Here is a 22,609-nt window from a genome sequence, read left to right as displayed (position 1 = left end):
AATGATGAGGGTCTCCTTTCACCGTCCATGCTATTCCTCTTCTCCCTCCCTTTCCCTCACATCCTTATTCCCTATCTAGAGGTAAGCTTCCTCCCTTGTTCTCCCTCCCAGCCCCATTTTGAGTCACCCCCCTTATATCAGAGAAGACATTCCGCATCTGTTTTTTTGGGGGGGATTGGCTAACTTCGCTTAGCATATTTATATCTTTATTGGATGAAACTTATTTGCAGCTTATCAATCTTCTACAAATTAACAAGTTTAAGCTCTAATTAATGATAAACATTACTATGTGCCTGAAATCCCAGCTACTTAGGAGGCTGAGGTAGGTGAGTCATTTGGGTCCAAGAACTCAAGACCACATTGGGCAACATAGCAGGACCCCAACATAAATAAATAAATAAATAAATAAATAAATAAATAGTCAATCAAAAGTATACTCTAGAGAATTTGATAAACTTTTGATAAGACCATTTTGAAAAAATGCCAGTAGGTCTTGAATAAAGTTTGAAATCATCTTCCTTTAATTCCAAGTTTTGTATTACTTAACAAACTATTTTTTGAGGTGATGTAATACTATTAAGTATAATTTTGTGGGGCAGCTATCCTTTTAATAATACCTTTGAAAGTGTGCTGATGTAAGCACAGTTTCACAGTGTGACATGTTCAGTGTACTTGAACAGGGAACTTCAGGTGTTTTATCTTGTGCACGAGTTTCTGAATGGATGTGTTTTAAAGGATCAGATAGGCAGGGCTGGATATTGGTCTCAGATTTGTTCTGACATTTAAAAGATTTTTGTCCTTTAATTTCCTTAGTGATTATCTAAGACTAGCCAAATACATAATCAATGTTATTTTAAGGAAAAAGTTATAAAACTAAAGGTAAGATATATTGTAGACAGAAACTTCTCAGTACCTCATGTGATACCCAACTGACCTTGGCATTCACATTTGGTACATCACTACTTTTAGTTTCCTCCATGTAACTTATAAAGTAGAATAACTAAGGATTTGTCTTAAAAGTTTTTTCCCTAAATTGTTCTTCACAATTTTCAAGACCAAGTCTATAAACTGAGGCTCTGTAAGAAAGAGATTTTACAAAAGAACAGTAAAAACATTAAATGGTCTGTACTTTAGGGACCTCTTATTGACATCACGCTGATTAATGGTACAGATCCCAAGAGTAACTGCTTGTTTGCAAGTGTATCAATTTCTAGTGCTAGAAGGTTTGGAAAGCAGACTTTATTCACAAATTCAGGCCAATTAATTATTTTTTTTGTTGGCACTCAAAAATAATAGGTTTGATGAGCATTGATTCATATAGCTTTTTCATTTATATGTGAATCAAGCAGAGAGCTGGTAATAATGTTCTTCAATTTCTTGGGTAGAGGAGCAATTGAATAGATATTACCGTTGTGTATACAGAATCCTTATAAGTCTCTCATACATTACAAACCCAGCTCATTATGGCTTCTTTTTTTTTCTTTTTCTTTTGGTACCAGGAATTGAACCCAGGGGCGCTTAACCACCAAGTCACATCCCCAGCCATTTTTAATATTTTATTAGAGACAGGGTCTTGCTGAGTTGCTTAGGGCCTCACTAAGTTGCTGAGGCTGGGTTTGAACTTGTGATCCTTCTGCCTCAGCCTCCTGAGTCAGTGGGATTACAGGTGTGTGCCACAGCACCTGGCTCCCCTTTGACTTTTGTTTATTCAGTCCCCAACTGAAGGACATTGAATTATTTCTGGGTTTAGGTAGTTATGCATAGAATTACCATAAACATTTGTGTATAGGTTTTTGTGTGTATAGGCCAATTCCTTTTCTAGATTATTTTATGCCTTGCTCCATAAATAATAATAGGATAAAACCCAAACATTTCAATCTACAAAATTGCAAGGGCTTCAGGTGAATTCTTAGATATATTTTCTCAATAGGAAATTCCTCATCTTGCCCCATCATACATAACCAAACTAGCTCCGTCTGCCATTAGTCTACTCCCATTTTCCAATTCTTCCGAACTTCAGAAAGTCTGTTGGCACTCTGGGAGTTTCTGTGCCCCTATTTTAATGTGTTACCTTCCATATTTAAAGCAAATACAGAGCAAGTAGTTCTAAGCATTCTGGAACTGTGAATATTCTTTTTTCCTAATTAGGAGAAGAATGAATGAATCTATAATTTTGTGTTGATAGATAAGGTATGTCTGAGAATAACATGAGACAATTGAAAAAATTGGATAGAATTACACAGGTTCTGCCTGTGTTGGAAGGAATGAGTATGAATTATTGGTGGTACCGTATAGTTCTTCAGGAATATAACTCTTGGATTTATTATTGACTCACTTATTTTATAATTTAATTTAATAAATATTTATTGAGTACCTGTTAAGTGGCAGGCACTATCATAAACAAATCTTTTCCACAAGTTTTTATTATTACCATTTGAATATATTATGGAACTTTTTTTTTTTTTTAAACAGGAGCCAATTTTACAGCTCGATCTAGGCCCTTTGCTGTCTTGCCTGTGACTGGAAAGGAGAGGTCAACCATTCTGATGGCTGCTTCCCTGTGCTCAGTGGTCTCGTGGCTGGCTCTGATCTGTCTGGTGTGTTGTTGGCTTAAGAAAAGCAAAAACAGAAGTACGTGAATTTTTTGTTTTGGAGGGGGAAGGAATAAAAATATTTAGAAAAAAAATCTTGTATGTTTATTTTTTTATTTCTTCAAAGAGTAATGTTTGTGTGCTTTGCAATACATAAAACTATGTGGAGTCAAACTGTTCAATTAATATAGTAGAGACAAGGATTGCAAAATCTTAAATAATAGCAGCGACAAAATAATAAAAGCTCAAATTCATTGAATATTCACTATGTACCAGGCTCTAAGGACTTTAGATAAATTAATTATTAATGCTCACAACAACTCAATTATGCAGGTGATAAATATTATGCCTACAGTACAGATGTGGAGAATGAGGCATAGAAAGGGCAAATAACTTGCCCAAGGTTACACAGCCACAAAGCATCCAGGCAGTTAGCTCCATGTCCCTCTCCCTGAAACATTATGTTCCATTGCCAGCTGACCCTGCAGAAAATGGGCTAAAGAATCACACAGAAACATCCTTTTCTCCTTCAAAAGAGGGAAACAAGTGCTGGGCATTTTTCTCTGGAAACAAAGAAATTAAGTATGTCCTTGAATATTTCCCCAAAAGCAGAGTATCTTTTCATTTTTTATTTTTTAAGCTGAGTCATTGAGGGAAGGGGGTCTCTGAAAGAACTTCTGTCTATCTTTCTAGCTGGTTCTTAGGAAGAGAAAGAGAGGCAGATAGAGCATTAGTAAATCCCTTATACTAGCCAAACATTATGCTCCAGACCACCACATGTATTTATTATAACATCAAAGTTATAAGCAAGAATGAGTAAAAAGAGCCAAAGTTATAAGCCAATGAATAAAAGAGGCAAAAGGCAAAATAATAATAATAATAATAATAATAATAATAATAATAAAGTACAAAAGAGAAAGGAAGAAGGAGGTAGCACAGTTCTACCACCCAAATATTCGCTGTGCTTGAATATCTGAGGGATCTTCAGGAAAGGTTGCTCACTTATCAGACCCTATATCTGAACTTCATGATGGCCAGTTGGCCCTGCCTCTCTCTGTGTCCTGGTTATTTGGGTGGACAAACTGTCTGTGATTTGTTGAAAAGCAGTTTTTTATTTTGTTTGGGTTTTAAATCCAATCATCTACCCACATCACACCCCCGTGTGTGTGTGTGTGTGTGTGTGTGTGTTTGTAGTACTTTCGGTTTTGTAATAAACTTCTGTTTTTTGTTTTTTTTTTTACATCAAGTGATCCTGTGTAACAGGTGATTTAATTCTCGGCCTCAATTTACTATTCAAACGTACTAGCCATTTGAGGACTCTCATTAAGCTCTGCAGATCTTATCTCCTCTTGTTTGTTCCCTCAATGCTAGAAGTAGCTTATTCTTGAAGTTACTTGTATCTATTATCTCAGTCCTTTCTGTTCTTTAAAACTTTCAGTATCTGTGAGCACATTTCCTTATATTAAATCTCCACATTTTTCTGACTGGGTACATTCCTAGCTAGTTTAAAAATTATAGAGATGGAAAGAAAATTGACAAAAAATTTCACAGCAATTAGCTCTATATGAGTAACTTGCTTTTTCTTTTTTATGTTCTATACTTTATTTTCTGTACTTTAATTTCTAAAATTAGCATTTCATTACATTAGAATCAGATAAATGTACTGCTTTCTAACTTCCTCATAAAATAATTCTCCAATTCAGCTTATGTTCTATGTCAGAGTTGGCAAAATTTTTGTCTGAGGACTCTATTATACTGTCAAAAATTATGGAGAACCTAAAGAATTTTTGTCTGTGTGGGTTCTATACATTAGCATTTCCAAATTAAAAATAAAACAGAACATTTAGAGTTTATTTGTTAATTTATTTTGAAATAACAATAATATAGACAGTGAATGTAAGCATAATTAACACTTTTATTTTTTAAAAATGTATATTTTTCAGAAAAGACATTATGAATAAAAAAGTGGCAGTTTTACAAATCTTTTAAATGTCTTCCTTAATGGGAGTCAGCTGGAATCTTCTAGCAGCTTCTACATTCAGTCTGTTGCAATGTATTGGTTTGTGCTGAAGTATATCAAGGAAATCCAGCATCATACAGCTATATAGTAGAAAAATGGAAAATAACTTATTAGGCTTTACAGATAATTGTGAATATTCTTTGACAAGAAGGACTTAAGGTCCACCTCAGTTGCACTATTACAAGCACCTCTACTAGTCTACCGTGTATTTTTAAATGGAGCATCTACCCAGGCATGGTTTTGAAGCACTATCTCTTGGTCATTTGATACATAATTTTTCACTGAGTTTTGCCGGCTGCTAAATGTTGATATATATTTCCTTCTACAATTAAAAAAATCACAAGTGTTCATATTAGTCTGTAAGATTTTCAAATCTATGAAATTCATGGAAATTAATATAGGTTTTCCAGAATTCTAAGTTGCCCATGAAAACTTGATTTAATCACTCATGAAAAATGCTGTAAGTTCTTTTTTTCTTACCATCTTAGTTCCTTCATTTTAAAAAAGAAAACCTTTCAAATACCCAAATACTAATGACCAGTTTGTCCTCAATCATCCTTTTTAGTTCGGTGAGTAGAAATGGTGTTCCATAAAAATATCAGCAAGTTCAGCTTGAAACTCACGTATAAAATTATTTTCCCTTTAGGAAATCACTATTTATATTTTTAATAAAATTAAATCTCTTTATAGTTTCATCAGAGATATTCTTAAGCGAGATAGACTTTTTCTTTGTGGCTGTTGATTTTCATTTTGTTGACTGTGATTTCATCTCCAGGTATGTCCTTCCTGATCACACCTATCTCCAAACATTTACTTTCTCCCCCACAACAATTGCCTTTTCACACTACAACATAGCATTTCTTGATATTATGTTACAAATGTATTTATTATCTCTGTCATCCATACTAGAACAAAAGCTCTATGGAAGCATGTATGGAGTATTTCTCATTCATCATAGTTTTCACAGTGCCCAGAACAGTATCTGGCATGAAAATGTAAATATGTTTGTGATGATTACATTTATTAAACAAATGAATGGAAAATTAAGTATATGTTCAGCCACAGATGGACATAAGATTTAACTTTTTCAGTCAAAAGCATGCATCTGTTTGAATTCTGTTGATTGTACCAATATCAATTTCCTGATGTCGATACTGTTTTAGTCAGCTTCACATTACTACAATGAAACCTGAGACAACTAACTTATAAAATGAAAAGGTTTATTTAGCTCATAGTTCGGGAAGTTCAAAATCCAAGACCAGATGGTCCCATTGGTTTGGCCTCTTCTAAGAATAACAGATAGAAGCACATCATCCAGGGAAGACCTATAGTAACAAATATTTACAGCTCATATTGGGTGGAGGGAGGGAAGGAGGGAAGGGGGGTGGAGGGGAAGGGAGGGAGGAGAGTACTAGGGAGAAAGAGAGACCAGGTCCCACAGTCTCCTTTGAGGTTATGTCCCTAGTGACCTAAGGACCTCTGAGAAGGCTCCATCTCCTAAGGGATTCACTACTTCCCAACAATGTCATCCTATGAACCAACCCTTTTTAGAATCTATAATTATTTCAAATCAAAAAGTTAAAAAAGTTAGTAACATTCTGTTAATTATTAGCTCTGTCCAACAGAAATATAACATGATCCACAAATGTGAAACACATAGTAATTTTCTAGTTGTCATTCATCCTAATATAGTGAAAATATCATTTTAATGTGTAATGAATGAAAAAAAAAACAGTATATACCCCAGCACAGGATATTTTACTTTTTTTCAAAACCAGCTATGCATTTTATACTTAGGGCACATCTCCATTCGAGCTAGTCACATTTTAAGTGTTCAGTAGCCACATGCGACTACTACTGTTTTGGACCGACAGTTTTAAACTGTAATGTTGGTGATTGGTACATGGGATTCATTATTGCTTAAGTTCTGAATTTATTATATGCATTCTATTGCGTGTATTTCACAAGGATACTGGGAGGAGGCTTAAAGAGAAACATTTTATAAATAAAAAATGTTCTTTTAATCAGAAGAAATACATTTTTGTGTTAATACAGAAACAAAACCTGAAGAGGTACCTAAATCCCAGACTAATGATCAGAAGAACCATATCCATGTCCCATCCAAACGCTGTCGATCACAAGAAGAAAAAGAAAAAGAAGATGCTTTGGCAGAAGAAGGTGAGTTTAGACAATGCCAACAACTCCACAGAGGAGACTCACTGGGAACAAACTGTGGGTTCATTACCTCCCCCCACGAATGTCAGTTTCTAAAGCAATTCTGTTAAAAGCCTTTTCTTTTTGTTTTTTTGTGACATTTTTTCCTCAAGCAAGTATACCCCAGCATAAGAAGGTACAGGTTCAGCTGATTTTCTCAGCTAGTAACCAATTATTTAAATTGATGCTTATATAGTTTTTCTTAGTAGATTATTGGTTTAACATTTGAGTTGTTACATGAGAAAAGGGGAAACCAGAGTATAGGCATATAATCTTTCCCTCAGCTATTACAAAGCTGCCAATTTGGCAACATTATTGAATTTGGGAAAGCAGAGAGTGTAGTTGCCAAATACCTACTATGCAAATTTGATGGAATGTGGAACCCTCAAGAAATATGTCAGCTTTGCTATACCCTGCTTTGTCATTTAGTTGTATTTTTTTAGCAAAATGCATGATTTGCCTATATTTTGCATTATACCAGATGATTTTACTTGTTATATTGTTAAATTGCCATTAAAATTGGTGCCAAGCAAAGATTAGCATTTACCTTGGATCAATGCTCTGCCCTTGTCCTGTTAAGGATGCATATAATAGGAATATAGAGCCCAGGACACAAGATGGTTTTGCCAAGTATGGCTATGGTGTATGAAAAACATTCATGTGATTTCCATGGGTCTGAAACATTTTAAAACATACTCTAAAAGGAAGAATGTTCTCTTTTTTTTCCAAGTAAGAATCAATTATCATATTTTCTGCTTGAAAAAGGAATACCAATCTTACTGAGTTCATGTTTAATCAAAATAGAGCAGCTCAGTGCACTGATGTGTGTGTGTGTGTGTTTTGCGGGGGGTGTTTGGGTGTGTCTGTGCGTGCATATGTATGTATGTTTGTTTGTTTGTTTGCCTTTTTGTGTCTTTACCCATGGATAAAATGAGTTTCAAAAAAAATTCCAGATTATCCATCTCTTGGACATACAACAAATGTTAGTAGGAGGTGTGGGTTGAAGTATGAGTGGAGGAGATGAGAATGGAGATGGAGAGAGGGAACAGGTTCTTTCTAGGTGCCATTGAAGATCATTTTAATTTTGGCTTCTTGTCTTTCTTATTAATGGATAAGACTCTTGTCCATATTATTGCATGTAAACACAGGGCAGGTGTTTGAAACAGTGCCTGGACTTAGCTCTTGACATTCAGCTGCACTCTTCAGTGAATGGCGGGAACATTGCTGATCTCTCCCCTCATCTAATTTGGTCATCTACATGACTTTCAGTTGTCTCACTTAAATTAACCACATTAAACAGTCCACACACCTGGATGTTTTAATAAGGAACATTTATGTGGTGGCTTATTAATAAATTATCAGGAATGAGACAGGGACAGGGCTTCTTGGAAGAGGTTTATTAGAAAATCGACACTGAAAATAGAAAGATGTGTTATCCAACCCACCTCACTGTAATCCCTGTATCACAGTGGATTTATTTATTTATCACCTAAGCTTCTTCCAAATCTTAACAGAATCTTTTCCAAAGCAAATAATGAGGTATCATCTATAGTTTTTGAAAATTATTATCATCTACCTAATTATTGCTAGCTTGAAATAAATCTGGTTTTATTCCCCTATTTCCACAACATTTTGTTTTTCCTTTTCTCGCTCTGTTTTTAAACTTTTGGGGTGTACTATTAAAGTGGTTGGCTGTCTTGCTGCTTGGCCCTTTGCCATTACTAAGCATTATTATTGCATTTGAAATTATTTAGCTGATGGAACTATTACTACTACATTTAGGTTGTAAGCTTATTGTGATATTACTTTTACCAAAAATCTCATGAAAGTAACAGGGTTTCTAGACAGTTGCTACAGAAGGATAAGGGAAGTAAGGTATATATATCTTATACTGTACTGTTCAGTGCTTTTGATGTAAAGAGTCATCTAAATCACCTTTCAAAATTCATGTCTGATCATGTTGCTCTGCTACTTATAGATTTAATGGATTCCCACTGTTGGTTGGAGGGGCAGGGGAATGTGACGAGATTGGGCATGGAACCCAGGGTTGGACAGATAAGATTTAAATCTGACTTCCTTTAAATCTGACTTCCTGGAAAAATATATTACTCATCTTTGTGACATTTAGGTGAGAACCTGCTGAAGCGTCTATAAGTACTATTTTAAATTTAATCTCCCCATAAATAGAAAATAATATTTACTTAGTACACAACAAAGTCCTGTCTGTACATTTGCAATGGGTGGTATCTGGCTGACTTTGTGCCTTCAAGCAAGACAACCTCTTTGCCCTTCAGTTTTTCTCATTGATAAAATTGTTATAATAATACTGCTTATTGATTAGGATTGTTATTGATATTAAGCCGGTTAACATCAGTAAAGCCAGCACAGAACAATTCCTAGCATACTGTAAACATTAACATATGTGTTATTCTTGTTACTCAAGACTCAAAATCTTCAAGTCTTGTCTCTGTTCCATCTTTATGATCTCATTTTGGATTTTACCCTCTTGCCTCTTGCTGACAATTACCCTGGGATTTCTCTCCCTTCTTCCTTCTCATTTGCTTGCAAAGTTTCTTCAAATTGGACTTCTTGCCTTCATCTGTTAAAATTGCCTCCATATTAAATCACTGACTCAGATAACTTTTTTTTTTTTTCCAAGAAAGCTTTCCCCAATTACTCCTACTTCAATCATAACATTTTCTTCATTGGGTTCAACAAATCCTAAATATATGTCTCTGTGGCAGTACTATTGGTGTTGGGAATTTATCGGACAGATGACTCTCTGTTCCCACAGGCCAAAGGTTCGTCACCACAGCAATTTTGCCCTCCGGATAGGGTGACTAACACAACCTGGTCTTCCCAAGTGCTGCCTCAGTTTTAAAGCGTAAAGCTTTGGGTCTGAGGAATTCCTTCAGCAGTAGACATATTGGGACAGTCACCCATCCTACCTCCAGAGGATGTTTGCAATGACTGGGAACATTCTTTTTGTCATAGCTTGGGAGGACCAGGATATTATTGATAGTGAATAGAGATCAGGGATACTGTAAACATCATGTATTATAAATACCACCTTTCCAACACAAATTATCTGGCTCAAGATGTCAGTACTACCAAGGATGCGAAACCCTGGAAAAAGATATTACTCATCTTTGTGACATTTAGGTGAGAACCTGCTGAAGTGTCTATAAGTTACTATTTTAATCTCCCCATAAATAGAAAATAATATTTACTTAGTACACAACAAAGTCTTGTCTGTACATTTGCAATGGATGGTATCTGGTTCCTTGTCCTTTATGAATTCCCAATATGGTTGGTACACAGGAATAGTATTTGGTGGACAACTGGAGAACAAGTTAATTCAATAAACAAGTGTAAAGCAAATGCAACAATATCTATTGGAAGAACTGAAATATGGGAGGGAATGTGAAAGGCAAGAATATCATTTTTCTGAGTTGAATGTTTAATCCTCTGAGTGCTAAATCACATCACACGGTTTCATATCTTATTTAGTGAAGGCTTGATTGTCCATTTTGCAGAAACTCTGGTTCATAGAAATGCCAGGAAAAGACTTCTGCTTTGCCCTGTCAAAGCTCAATCTCACATCACTTTTACTCAATGGTTTCTTTGTTCCTTTAACTTGGTCAATAACATCCAAATCTCCCAATGTAGACATCTCAGAGTTATAGATCTTGAATTCCTAGTTCACTCATTCTTTTTTTTTTTTTTTCGAAGAGAGAGAGAGATGAGAGAGAGAGAGAGAGAATTTTTTAATATTTATTTTCAGCGGACACAACATCTTTGTTTGTGTGTGGTGCTGAGGATCGAACCCGGGCCGCACGCATGCCAGGCGAGCGCGCTACCGCTTGAGCCACATCCCCAGCCCACCTAGTTCACCCTTTCCTACTCTGTCCCTTTCTTGCTTATCAACCTCTATCATTTCCACTTCTTCTGTGTCCTTGAGTTTCCTCTCTTGTTGCTTTACCTCTCAGATGTGTCTACAGTTCAGTCACATTTACCACATTGCTGGCAGGTGTCTCTCCTCTTTCTCTTTCCCTTCCAGGACAGAATTCCCAATCTGTAACACAGGCTTCCCCATTTCAAAATGTTCTTCTCCAGTGTATCCGCATAGCCACAGTCTCCCATTTCTCCCAAATCCAGATCAAATACTTTATTTTCTTTTTTAAATTCTCTTTATCTAGAAGGAGTGGTTCCCATCTCTCAACTTCTAGAACTCTACCCTTGTTTACATAACACTTACTATGTAATATAATTGTTCAGTTTCTCCTATCTTTTGTATAAATTCTGTATCTTTTTTAACCCCAAAAGCTCTTTACTATAGAGACTTATTGTTTTAGTTATTTTTTTTTTTTTGCTATGACCAAAAGACCTGAGAAGAACAATTAGAGGAGAAAAAGGTTATTTTGGGGCTCATGGTTTCATAGATAGGAGATTATTTTCTTTGGGGCCCAAGGTGAGGGAAAACATCATGATAGAAGAGGTGGCAGAGGAAAGTGGCTCAGGACATCATACCAGGAGGGAGAGCAAGCAAGTTCCCTTCACTAAGGACAAAATAGGAGCCCCAAAGGCACACCCTCAAAGACCCAACTCTTTCAGCTATACCCTACCTACTACCTACAGTTACTACCCAGTTAATCCCTAGAAGGGGATTAAGATGCTCATTAGGTTAATTGTTCTCATAACCCAATCTGTTCACCTCTGAACTTCCTAGCATTGTTTCAGATGTGGATTTTGGGGGACTCCTCACATCTAAACCAGACCAATTATGATATAAAACCACGAATAAATATTATTGAGTAAATGATGAAGATAGAGATGAAATGATTCTCCCTTCTTTCCGAAGACCCTTGGATCCCAGCAGTTGTTAAAAACTGGTAGAAAAGAATAAAGAAAAATTATCCTCAATTTCTTTAAAAACAGATCAACAACAGGATAATGCCCATGACTGACGACAGTATAAGGACTGCACATCACTGTTAGCAATGGGCAGAATGTGACATGGTGTTTCCTGCAGTGCTTTCTGCTGACTACTATGGCTGCCTCTCTCAGTTGTCTTGACAGTCCTCTGTCTTTGCAGATGTCAGTGCATTTTTCTCCAAATCTTGCACTGATGTTTGGCCACTCACGAATTTTATTTGTAGAATCCATACATCCAATGTTGGGAATTAAAATTCTACATGTTAAAAAAAAGCTTGCCTTTATACATATATGATTATGAACTTCAACTTCAGGGACTCCTTATCTCTATCATTTAGAGACTGTTAACTATATCTGATATGCTTCATGAATGTGGAATAAAAAGGACTGTTTATGAACTTATCTTTTGTGAGCATCAATCTAAAAGAATGCCAGAGGGTGAAGAGGAGAGAGATGGCTTCAAGGTGTTTAGAAGTAAGGAACAGCTGAGACATTTCCCAAGCTCTCAGAAAAGTAGAAATATGTTTGGAATTCATTAATGAATAACATGTCTATATCACATAAGGAAAAAAGATAAGAACATCCCCTATTTTAAAACCATGAAAAAAAAATTAGCACTTATTCAATAAGAAAAGCTTAATAAACTTATAATGGTTTGGATATGAGGTGTCTCCCCAAAACAGCTCATGTCTGAGAAAATGTGAGAACATTTAGAGGTGAAATGATTGAGTTATGAGACCTTTCACCCAATCAGTGAATTAATCCCCTGCTAGGGATTAGCTGAGTAGTAATTGAAGATGGATAGGGTGTGCCTAGAAGAGGTGAGTCATTAGGGGCATGCCTTTGGGGTACATACTTGGTAAACTGAGCTTAGTTCCTCTCTCTGCATACTGATCACCATGTGAGCTACTTCCTTCCAACATACTCTTCTGCCATGATGTTCAACCTCACCTCTATCTCCAAGGAATGGAGCCAGCTGTCTATGGACTGAGACCTCTGAAACTGTGATCCCTCAAATAAACTTTCCTCCTCTATGACTGTTCTGGTCAAGTCTTTTGGTCACAGCAGTGAAAAGGTTTACTAAAAGAAATATTGCTAAATAAGTGTTTGAACACTATGAAATATTATATTTAACAATGGAACATTAGAGTACTTGCTACTGAAATGAGGACACATTGTGTAATGCTGAGGAATGTAGGTAGAGATAAATTAAAAGGACAATGTTGGAGATGGTTTGCAGATGATATAATTGTTGGAGGTAACTGCTATACTTTATAATTAACTTGAGTAACTTATTCAAATAAAATGTCAATCTATAAAGACATAATATTTTATAAATGCTAAATAAACATCTTTTCCTTATAAGTTTATTCTGCCTCAGGTATTTTATTATATTTTTATTTATTTATTTATTTATTTTGTACTGGGGGTTGAATTTAGGGGCATTCTACCATTGAGCCACATACCCAGCCCTATTTTGCATTTTATTTAGAGACAGGGTGTCACTGAGTTACTACGAACCTTGCCATTGCTGAGGCTGGCTTTTAACTTGCAATTCTCCTGTCTCAGCCTCCCCAGACACTGGATTATAATCCCACTGTGCCTGGGGTATTTCATTATAGTACACAAAATGGACTGCTACAAGAAATTAGGAGTACATAGTTACAAAATGTGATAAAATATACAATAGTGGCCAAGGGATATGATATCTTGGGAAAAATATTAATGAGAGATGTGTTGAAGGTATATAACAATAAGATGTGTTTTGCTGAGTAGTTTAAAGAGAAAACATGAATGTAAAAGGAAATATGTTTGTATTTAGATTGACTAATATTTCAGGGACCTCAATTATTTATAAATTAGCTTGGTTTTAATGCAATTTCAATAATTTTGCACAGTGTAAAGTGGCATAAGATGAATACAAAGTTCATCAGAAAGTACAAACCAATGATACAAAGCAAATTTTCTAAAAGAAATTGGTTTTTTGACAATGGGAATGTGTAACTCTAGCAGAGAAATAATATTTATGTTACTATTCTTAGTAAAATGTGATACTGATAAAGGAATACCCTAATGGAAATAGCCCCAATAAGTGTGTGTGTGTGTCTGTGTGTGTGCGTGTGTGTGTGTTGTGTATGTGTTAGGGTGTACATATATTCTTGTGTTGTATCACATTATGTACATATATATGCATATATGTATATTGCATAAGTATAGGTTATAATTATATATTATACATAATAAATATATATGTTAGATATAAAAATGTAATACATGCTTAAAAAATAGATTAAAGCAGTCTATACATAGAGCTAAATAATTTGACTATTTAGAATAATTATTAACCTAGATTCTCACTTCAAAAAATATACCAAAGTAAATTCCAGAAGCATAAGTGAGCTGAGTTTGATTTACTAAAATGCATTCATTGTTAGAGGAACAGAAAATCAGTGGAACAGAGATCACTTGTGATTCAATGTGGGAGACTAACAGTATGTTTTCCTTCCTTTTATTTTCTCTAATTTTTATAACTTTTGATTGACAATCCATTGCTTATTAAAATAAATGATAACTTTCCACTTAAAGGAAAAGTAGTCTAGATAACACTGGTGATATTGTTTACTAATTACTGCATATGTATTTTCTAATATGTGGGCAAGACGTTTTCCTTTATCAATAAATGATAGAATCCATTTTTGACATATTAGTTGTCCACTTCTCTTCCTCAGACCATGTTTAGACTTCAAAAATGTCAACTATTTTGAGACTGCTTATTGAATCTCCAAGTCTTCTAACACTGAACACTGCACATGGAATTGGCGTGAGAAAAATAGAAGGGAAATTCATTACTAATGCTCTGATAGCAAAAGAAGCCAGCAACCAGCACTCACAGCAATCTTAAAAAGCAAGGGCATAGTGTATATTCACTGCTGTTGAAAGTTTCATAAGCCACAAGATGTTAAGAAGAGCTGGAAAAATTGCAGCCGATTGTAGGTTTACCTGGAAGCACCCCAAATCAGACTGTAGGTGTACCTGGAATCACCCCAAGCCAGTAAGGGCCTCATTTTGTAGAGAAGGGATATATGTGCCCCATATTTGGTCTCATTCTCCGTAAAACTTGATCATACCTACCAATGGAACTCTATGAAGCATGGGTATAGGCAATTTGAAATCTCCTCTTTCCTTTCTAATGGAAACTCATCAACCAGGCAGTGATGGGAAGAAGGCATGTTAATTCATATGTTTTGATACTAGCTATCCTTCCTTCCCTAAAACCCAAACATTCAACTGAATGCCTTAGGACACATATCTGCTATAAATTCATTTTTTATCTAATTTGTCTGAGATCTAAGCTTCCTGTGGAGGTCCTAGATCAAAGGAGCTGATTCCTTCTGATGTCGGCACTGACATGTAATGTGTGCTGACTTAGTTCTGTCTATAACCTCACAGTGGGAGGTGGCCAGCCTCCCTGGGCACCTTTACACAGTGAACTTTCATTTCAGCTGGGGAGTCTGTCAGGTATGTTGCTGATTGGAGCTTCCATGTAAATAATTTATGGGAGACTTTTAAATGTTTTGGGGTCTGCAAAAGAAAGCTAGGCTTGCAGTAGTCTTTTATGAAGAGGTACAGACTTGAAGAACAAGGGGGGGAAATATTTCCAATGAAAGTCTCTCAAAAACAGGATAACAATATTTTCAATGGCTTAAAAATAGGTGACTTGTAGCATTTGATTCATCTTACACAAAGTGCTATTGGTTTTACCAAGGGATTAAAATTCAAAGCCTCTTTTCCTTTTTTAAGTTTGCTTCTACCTGACAATTTATTCTTCTTGTTCTTTGGTTATTTGCTGATCCTGATAAACTATGCCTTTTCCTCCTGGTGAGAGCAGTAATTATGGAGATGATACCAAGCCCAGTGCTTGGTATAGAACTGGGCATAATGAGCGAACAGGGTTGATAGCACAAAATATCTCCTTCCCTAAAGGCACTCAAAGTCCTAAGAGGAAGATGGGACTGTCACACAAAGAAAGGTGACCAATAATAGAAACAGCAGCACAGGTCAAATGAGAAACTCCAGTCAACAAGTATTGAGGCATAAATCAATGTAGTTGAGCTGTCAAGAAACACTTCTGGAAGGAGTTTCAGATCCCATAGGAAAACTAGAGTAACCGGAAAGTTCTCACAGCTCCAAGCAAGAGAAATCCTCCAGGCAGGTAGCTATGGCAGATAAACGCTAGACAAAAAGACTGTGTGGAAAGTGAAAGGGGAGATATGAGTAATATAGACTTATCAGGATATTAATATAAGCATTGTGGGAACAATTGAACAACATGATTACTTTATCTTATTTACTGGTCCAAGTAAAAAGCATTTTAGAAGTCACACACCTGTAATCCCAACTATTTGGGAAGATGAGGTAGGAGGATCATAAGTTTGAGGCCAGCCTGAGAAACTTAGCAAGACCCTGTCTCAAAAAAAACAAAAATTAAAAAATAAAAAGAATTATTACGTTTTCATAACCTCACCTCATTACTTCATTTTCCACCCATCATCTGTTGCTAGATTAGATTAAACTACTAATAAATTGGGTTTTTAATTCTATGATATAGATAGCACTATTGTCTTCTGACACAAGCCAGGACAGCTCCCAATAAACTGAGAGAAGCATAATACACAAGTTAATACGTTAGCATCTACATTGTGTGTAAAAAAAAAAAAAAAAGAGTAGTTAATGAATTTAGTGGTGAAATGCAAAAACATTAGTGATAGTAGATGTCGATGACCATGTTGCCACCTACTTCCCAAGGGTTGAAGATGAGTCTTTTTTTATTCATCATAAGGCACATGAAAGATGACCTTTGCACATATGACATACTGATACGCATATATCCAGCCAAACACTCTTCTTAATTCTTCATTGGTGTCTAGGACTTTATACATTGTTGTATGGTGCTGACAAGCACAGAATCTGGACCAAAAAATCTAGAATTCTGTAAACCAGATCTGCCCTTGATTTACCTGTGGTATTGGGAAGGCATACTTAGTCACTCTGTCCCTTAATTACCTTTCTTCTGAAGGGCAGATAATAGCTGGGCATGGCACACCACTGTAATCCCAGTAAATCAGGTGGCTGAGGCAGAAAGATCTTGTGTTCAAAGCCAGACCCAGCAACTTTATGAGACCTTGTCTATAAATAAAAATACAAAAAAGGACTGGAGATGTGGCTTAGTGGTTGAGCACCCATGGGTTCAATCCCTGTTATGTATAAATATATAAATGACAGATAATAATAGCATGCATTGCAGAGGGTTATTCTAAGGACAAATTACATACATGATGTAGTGCTCAACATGTGTTATTTGGTATACTTGCTGTATAAATGGTACTTTAAATTATTAAAGTAAATTTTGAAGGCAAAAGAAAGCCTAAGTTTAAACACCTAAGGACTATCATATTGAGGTTGTTTGTTGCTGTATTTTAATATGAATTTGTTACTGTCTATGTTGGTATATTTTAATATGAAATTATCTTACTGTCTGTGAGACATAACTATTAATTTAAGGTACTTTTTATTAAAGTAAGTTGTAGACAGAGTTAGAAAAGAAACTTATAGAATCATTTAATAATTATTTTAAGTGATTAATGCATGGTCACATGAGATTATTTGAATTCCCATGTACATACTTAGAAGCTTTACAAATATGGTAAGTAAGCCTACCATCTGTACTTTTGACTTTTGTGAGATGAATCAAAAAATATTACGCAGACTGGTCTTTAACTCTTGGGCTCAAGTCATTCTCCCAACTCAGCCTCCTTGGTGGTTAGAAGTACATACAGGTGCATACCATCATGTCCAGCTTCACTTTCATTTATTCTTCTATACATCAAGGACGATAGTATTAATGGTTTCTTGGGTTGGCTCTAAGAATTGAAAGAATGAGCGAATATTACATATTGAAATCAGCACTTGGCACTATTATTTAAACATTAGAAATTTGAACAATGATGGTTACTATAATGGTAATGGCAATTATCGTGATAGTTATTTTAGTCAGCTTTGAATTGTTCTGATCAATGTACCCAACAAGAACAACTTAGATGACAACTTTATTTTAGCTCATGGTTTCAGAGATTCAGGCCATTGTTGGCCAACTCAATAGCTCTGGAATTGAGCTTAGGCAGAACATCATGGTGGAAAGGTTTGGTGGAGGAAAGATGCTCAGTTCATGACAAACAAGAAGAGAGAGCAAAAGTAAGTTGCCAGGGATGAAATATAAACCCCAAAGGCATGCCACCTGTGATCTACTTCCTCCAGTTTCCTATCTGCCTATAGGTACCACCCAATTCAAGTGGTTAATCCACTGGTTAGGTTAAAGTTTTTATAATCTAATTATTTCACCTTGTGAACATTGTTGCATTATCTCACACAGGAGTTTTATGGGGGCACCTCACATCCAAACCATATGATAGTCTTTACCATATTGTTGCTTTTGGGCAGTACTTTGCATGCTTCAGCTGATTTAACTTTCAAATAATCCCACAAGGTAGACACCAGCACTATTATTGTTTCAAAGATGAGCAAGCTGAGGCACAGTGTGATAAAGTACAGTTTACATGTTTATTCAGCAAGTAAAGGACCAAGCAGGAAGTATAACCACATTTATTTGATTATAAGCCTATGCTATTAGCTGCTATGTTATATAGCTTTGGGGAGTCATATTTTATATATTTAATAACATAAACAACTGTTCTGGTAATTCTGACTATGATATCACTAAAATTCTATGTATTCTTAGTTCATCATCATTTACTACTCCAGTAATGTGAGAAGTTACTTAACTCTTTTACTTGGAGCATGATCACAGTATTAAGTGTGTGTATATATATATAATAGTGCACTTCTAAGAATTGGGCCAGATTAGAAAAAAAAAGCCTAAATCATTAGTTTACCAATATTTTACTCTTCTGAGTTAATTTTTAATTATGTTTAATAAGAAAACTAAAGTACAAATGAAATCTCAATGAAAGAAAATAATAACTAAGGTTACTAAAATGAAGGAAATTTTAGTAAATTAAGTAACGACTGATAATAATATGAAATTTTACAATTGAAGCCATGACAGACTAAGAGGTGGAATGAAAGTCACACAGCCACCCAGAAAAAAGGGGAATTTGATAAGAACACTAACTTCATGACTAAATTACAATTCACTTTCTCTCCTTCCACTATTATACAACCAAACATGCACATGCTCATAAATGTATTCATATATTTATATTAGCTCCACCTATGTTTATATTCATTTTTATAAAATCAAAGAGGTTTAAATTGTAAATTTAGTGTACAAGCCAAAATACTAGATAAGACTGATTTTTCAGGTTCACATTTCTTAATATGGGTGTGGGTTTCCCAATAATTAGACCTGCTTAAAGTCTATATATCAAATTTAAGCTCTGTGCTTACACTTAAAATCCTTGTTTATTTAATAACATCATAAAAGTGGGTTTTTTTTGAAGACATATTATCAAACTTATTGGATGGTTAATTACAACTTGGGTGTGGGATACAGTACTCTTATTTTAGGAAAAAGTGTTTTTAAAGGTATTTGGAAATTGATCATCAGTTATAATTCAACCTTTAATTAGTTGATAATATATTGTCAAGATTCCTAGATATTCAAAATGTGTTATGAACTGATTAAAAACTAAATGATTTCTTCCCCTATTTCTCTTTCCACAGATTTGAGAATGAAGGTCATGCTGGGCAGGCTGAACCAGCTTCCCAACCATGCCCTGGACGGAGTGTCCAGAAGGAAGGTGAGCAGCCACACTGTCCCAGAGGAAGTGGCTGCTCCGGCTGCTCCCAGTATTACCGGTGTCACATCCCAGAGGCACACTTGTGCTCCGGGGTCTCCTTCTCAGCAGTTGTACCTGCAGGAGAGTGGGAACTGGAAGGCAGCCCAAGAGCAGCTGCTCAGATACCAGCTGGCAGGCCAAGATCGACTTCTGCTGCTGTGCCCAGACCTCAGACAAGAGAGCCATCAGTGGCAGGGACAGAGTCAGCTCATCAAGAGAAGTAGCAGCTTGGGGCTTTCCCAAGAGAAGAAAGCCTCCTGTGGTGCCACTGAGAAGTTCTGCCTTCATTCTGCACAACCAGAAACTGTTCAGGAACAGCTGTAACCAGGGAATGGTGAGGGCATTTGGACTGAAAAGCAGAATGTTCAAAATATTTCCAGACAATAAACAGGGGAGGTGAGGGTGAGGCCTGACATGTGTTCCTAAGTAGGTAGGAGGAGTTTGACTATGAATCCCATTTAGAGCTCTAAAGTGTCTGTGGACTGAAACAGTGTCTGATTATATATCTTTTGAGTCTATCACAGATCATTTGCCAATGCTGGACAAATAATAGATTCTTAAACACTTGATAAGTTTTTATTTGTTTTTAACTTAAGCCATCTCTGCTCCTAGTTCACCAACTTAATAATTGTATTAATACTGACTTATACCGGTAGGAATTGTTATTAAACTTCCCCTGGGATGACCACCCACAGCACTTTGGACTCCTCTTATGGAAAGAATCATGGAAAGGTCTCATCTGCAAGAGTTAGTTTTTCAGTATTACAGAAAAGCATTTGTTTTCCCTGTTCATACAGGTATAAGCTGGTCACCTGCATTTGAAGACTGGAAAACATCCTGCTTCCTCCTGTATCAGGGCTTACCTTCCAATCACAAGACAACTACCTAATTTTTTTTACAAGTGGCTTATTTTGTAGCTTAAATTCAGTCATTATTGAGAACCTAGAGTAGTGCATGCATATCAGGTTTGCATCTTATGAGTATTTACAGTCAAAAATTGATATTTTCATGTGCTTTGCTGAGATTTTACTCAAGAATAAAGACGTCAAATACTAAATCTGAGAAATAAAATTGTCAATGTATCATAGCTATATTTCTCTCTTAATTAGTAGCTGAATCAAATTTATAAATGGAAGACAGTTTTATTGGAGGACCAGAGATAACCAAGTGTCTAAATAGATCTCCAGCTAACTCCTTTATTAAAGAGCTGCTTTTTTTGGAGAAGAAATGCATAAAGCTGCCCAACAGAAGGGAAGAGAGATTACATCAGGTGCAGCCTTTCTAGATTGTGCTTAGGGTCTAAGGGAGACCATAGCAAAGGATCAACTCATATTGATAAATTGAGTAAGGATATAAAGGTCAATTCTCCTAATTCATACACTTGCGTATGTCCAAACTAGAGGATACTTTAAGCAGCCAGAATGTGTCCTTGGCTCTGTATCCAGAAGGATTTATGCTCCAAGAGTGAAAAGCACAGGTAGCAGAAATGAGAATTTCCAAATGGAATTGTCCTCAGATATTCCCAAAATGTAAAACATGATTTCCCAATATCTGAAAGGCTGAGGGGCACTCTTGTGTTTGGGTTGAAAGAGAAGAAGGACATACACTCTTCTATTGCTGAATTTTAAATAATGAAATCTGGGATCAGGACCCATGGAAAACACTGACAGAAAACCATCATCTTCAGGGAATCCATGGGAAGGTATGACTCACCCGCCGTGAGTGGAGAAGAACAGTCTCAGCCTCAGATTTTAGTACTGTCCCTGAAGGAAATGAGCAACATGCTCTTTGGTGCTGCATTGGGTTCTGAGTGAGATAGAAGTTAGATATCAGGGTTGGTGCTCTCCAGGAGATTTCAATCCAAGCTATTTTGTGTGTAAAGAAGGACACTGAAGTACAACTTAGACTGTAGGAATTTACTCTGTAGGTATAAGCTGGTCACCTGCAGGACATATCCTCTTTGTAGATGTGTTTTGGAAGGCAACAGGATTTAAGAACATGACAAAACAGAGTTGGGAAGATGGCTGAGTAGAGGCACCCAGCACTAGTCAGCTCCTCAGTGGGAAAAACAAAGAACAGGTGTGAATTGCTTGAGGAAGTGGGTGGCTACAGGTGACCACTGGAAAGTGACAGAAGAGAAAATGTATTCTGGTGAAATTCAGAGAGTAGGGAGAATAACAAAGCAAGAGAGGCAAAAATACCCCAGTACCTACTACTTGGCATATTGGTTGGGAGAAAAGGGTTGACTGTCCCCTCCAGAAGGGTAAAGGTGAAAGACAGAGTCACAGCATGATGCAGAAGGCTATACACCCTGCAGATAAACAGCTTAACTGAGCAAGTAACCTAGAGTCTGCACAAGAAACTCGCCTGACATTTCACTGCATCTCTCAGAGTGCTGTACCCAGGAGCCATCTTGAGAAGGGTCCTATTATTGTCTGAGAATCCCTGCTCTTCTGTTCAGAAAATCTGGCATAATCATATCTCAGGGTCCCCATGAACACCTTGCTGCATCGGCTGGGAAGTTGGTGGCTACACGAGACATTCGTGGCTTGGGGGTGCCTCTGAGACAAACCTGCAGAGCATCTTATGCTGTGGAGAGTGCAGGCTGTGACAGGGAGGGGACTGGAAGACTATGCCCTCTGGAATCAGTGGTATTAATGAACCTGCCCTCTGGCTGGGAAACCAGTCACATGTGGTTTCATGTGGGGGCCAGAACTGAAGGCACAGGGGTTGAGGATAGTCAACTGCTGTGTTCCCACAACCCCTTCTCTAGCACAGAACTCAGTGGTTCAATTTCTTCTTTCAATCTCTGAGGCATTGACCTTTACCATACCCCAGGTGCACAGATTAAAAACTTGCAGAACAGATATATATACCAAAGGTGTCATGGAGAGACTTACCTGTCACAGCCCTGGAACTGGCCCTTTCCCTAGGTACACAGACTGAAAACTTCCAGAGAGAATATACCCCTAGTACAGCCAAGGTTCTGTCTT

The 22,609-nt window shown here is 36.5% G+C and overlaps 1 protein-coding gene across 1 annotated transcript in view; it reads left to right on the top strand.

The window, feature by feature from the left end:
* The window catches only part of Pkhd1 (PKHD1 ciliary IPT domain containing fibrocystin/polyductin), a 427,258-nt gene extending 406,555 nt beyond the window's left edge, over nucleotides 1-20,703 (top strand). Inside the window, exons 62-64 of the mRNA XM_048805732.1 lie at nucleotides 2,473-2,631; nucleotides 6,667-6,789; nucleotides 19,501-20,703. Of these exons, the coding sequence (XP_048661689.1) occupies nucleotides 2,473-2,631; nucleotides 6,667-6,789; nucleotides 19,501-19,940 (722 nt within the window). The 3' untranslated portion in view covers nucleotides 19,941-20,703. The remainder of the gene's footprint in view (nucleotides 1-2,472; nucleotides 2,632-6,666; nucleotides 6,790-19,500) is intronic.
* Nucleotides 20,704-22,609: the final 1,906 nt, after the last annotated feature.

The sequence above is a fragment of the Marmota marmota genome, unplaced genomic scaffold (assembly GCF_001458135.2).
Source record: "Marmota marmota marmota unplaced genomic scaffold, marMar, whole genome shotgun sequence".
In the NCBI taxonomy this organism is placed as follows: Eukaryota; Metazoa; Chordata; class Mammalia; order Rodentia; family Sciuridae; genus Marmota; species Marmota marmota.
The sequence above is the reverse complement of the archived record's forward strand: the minus strand, read 5'-3'. Positions and strand labels throughout refer to the sequence as shown.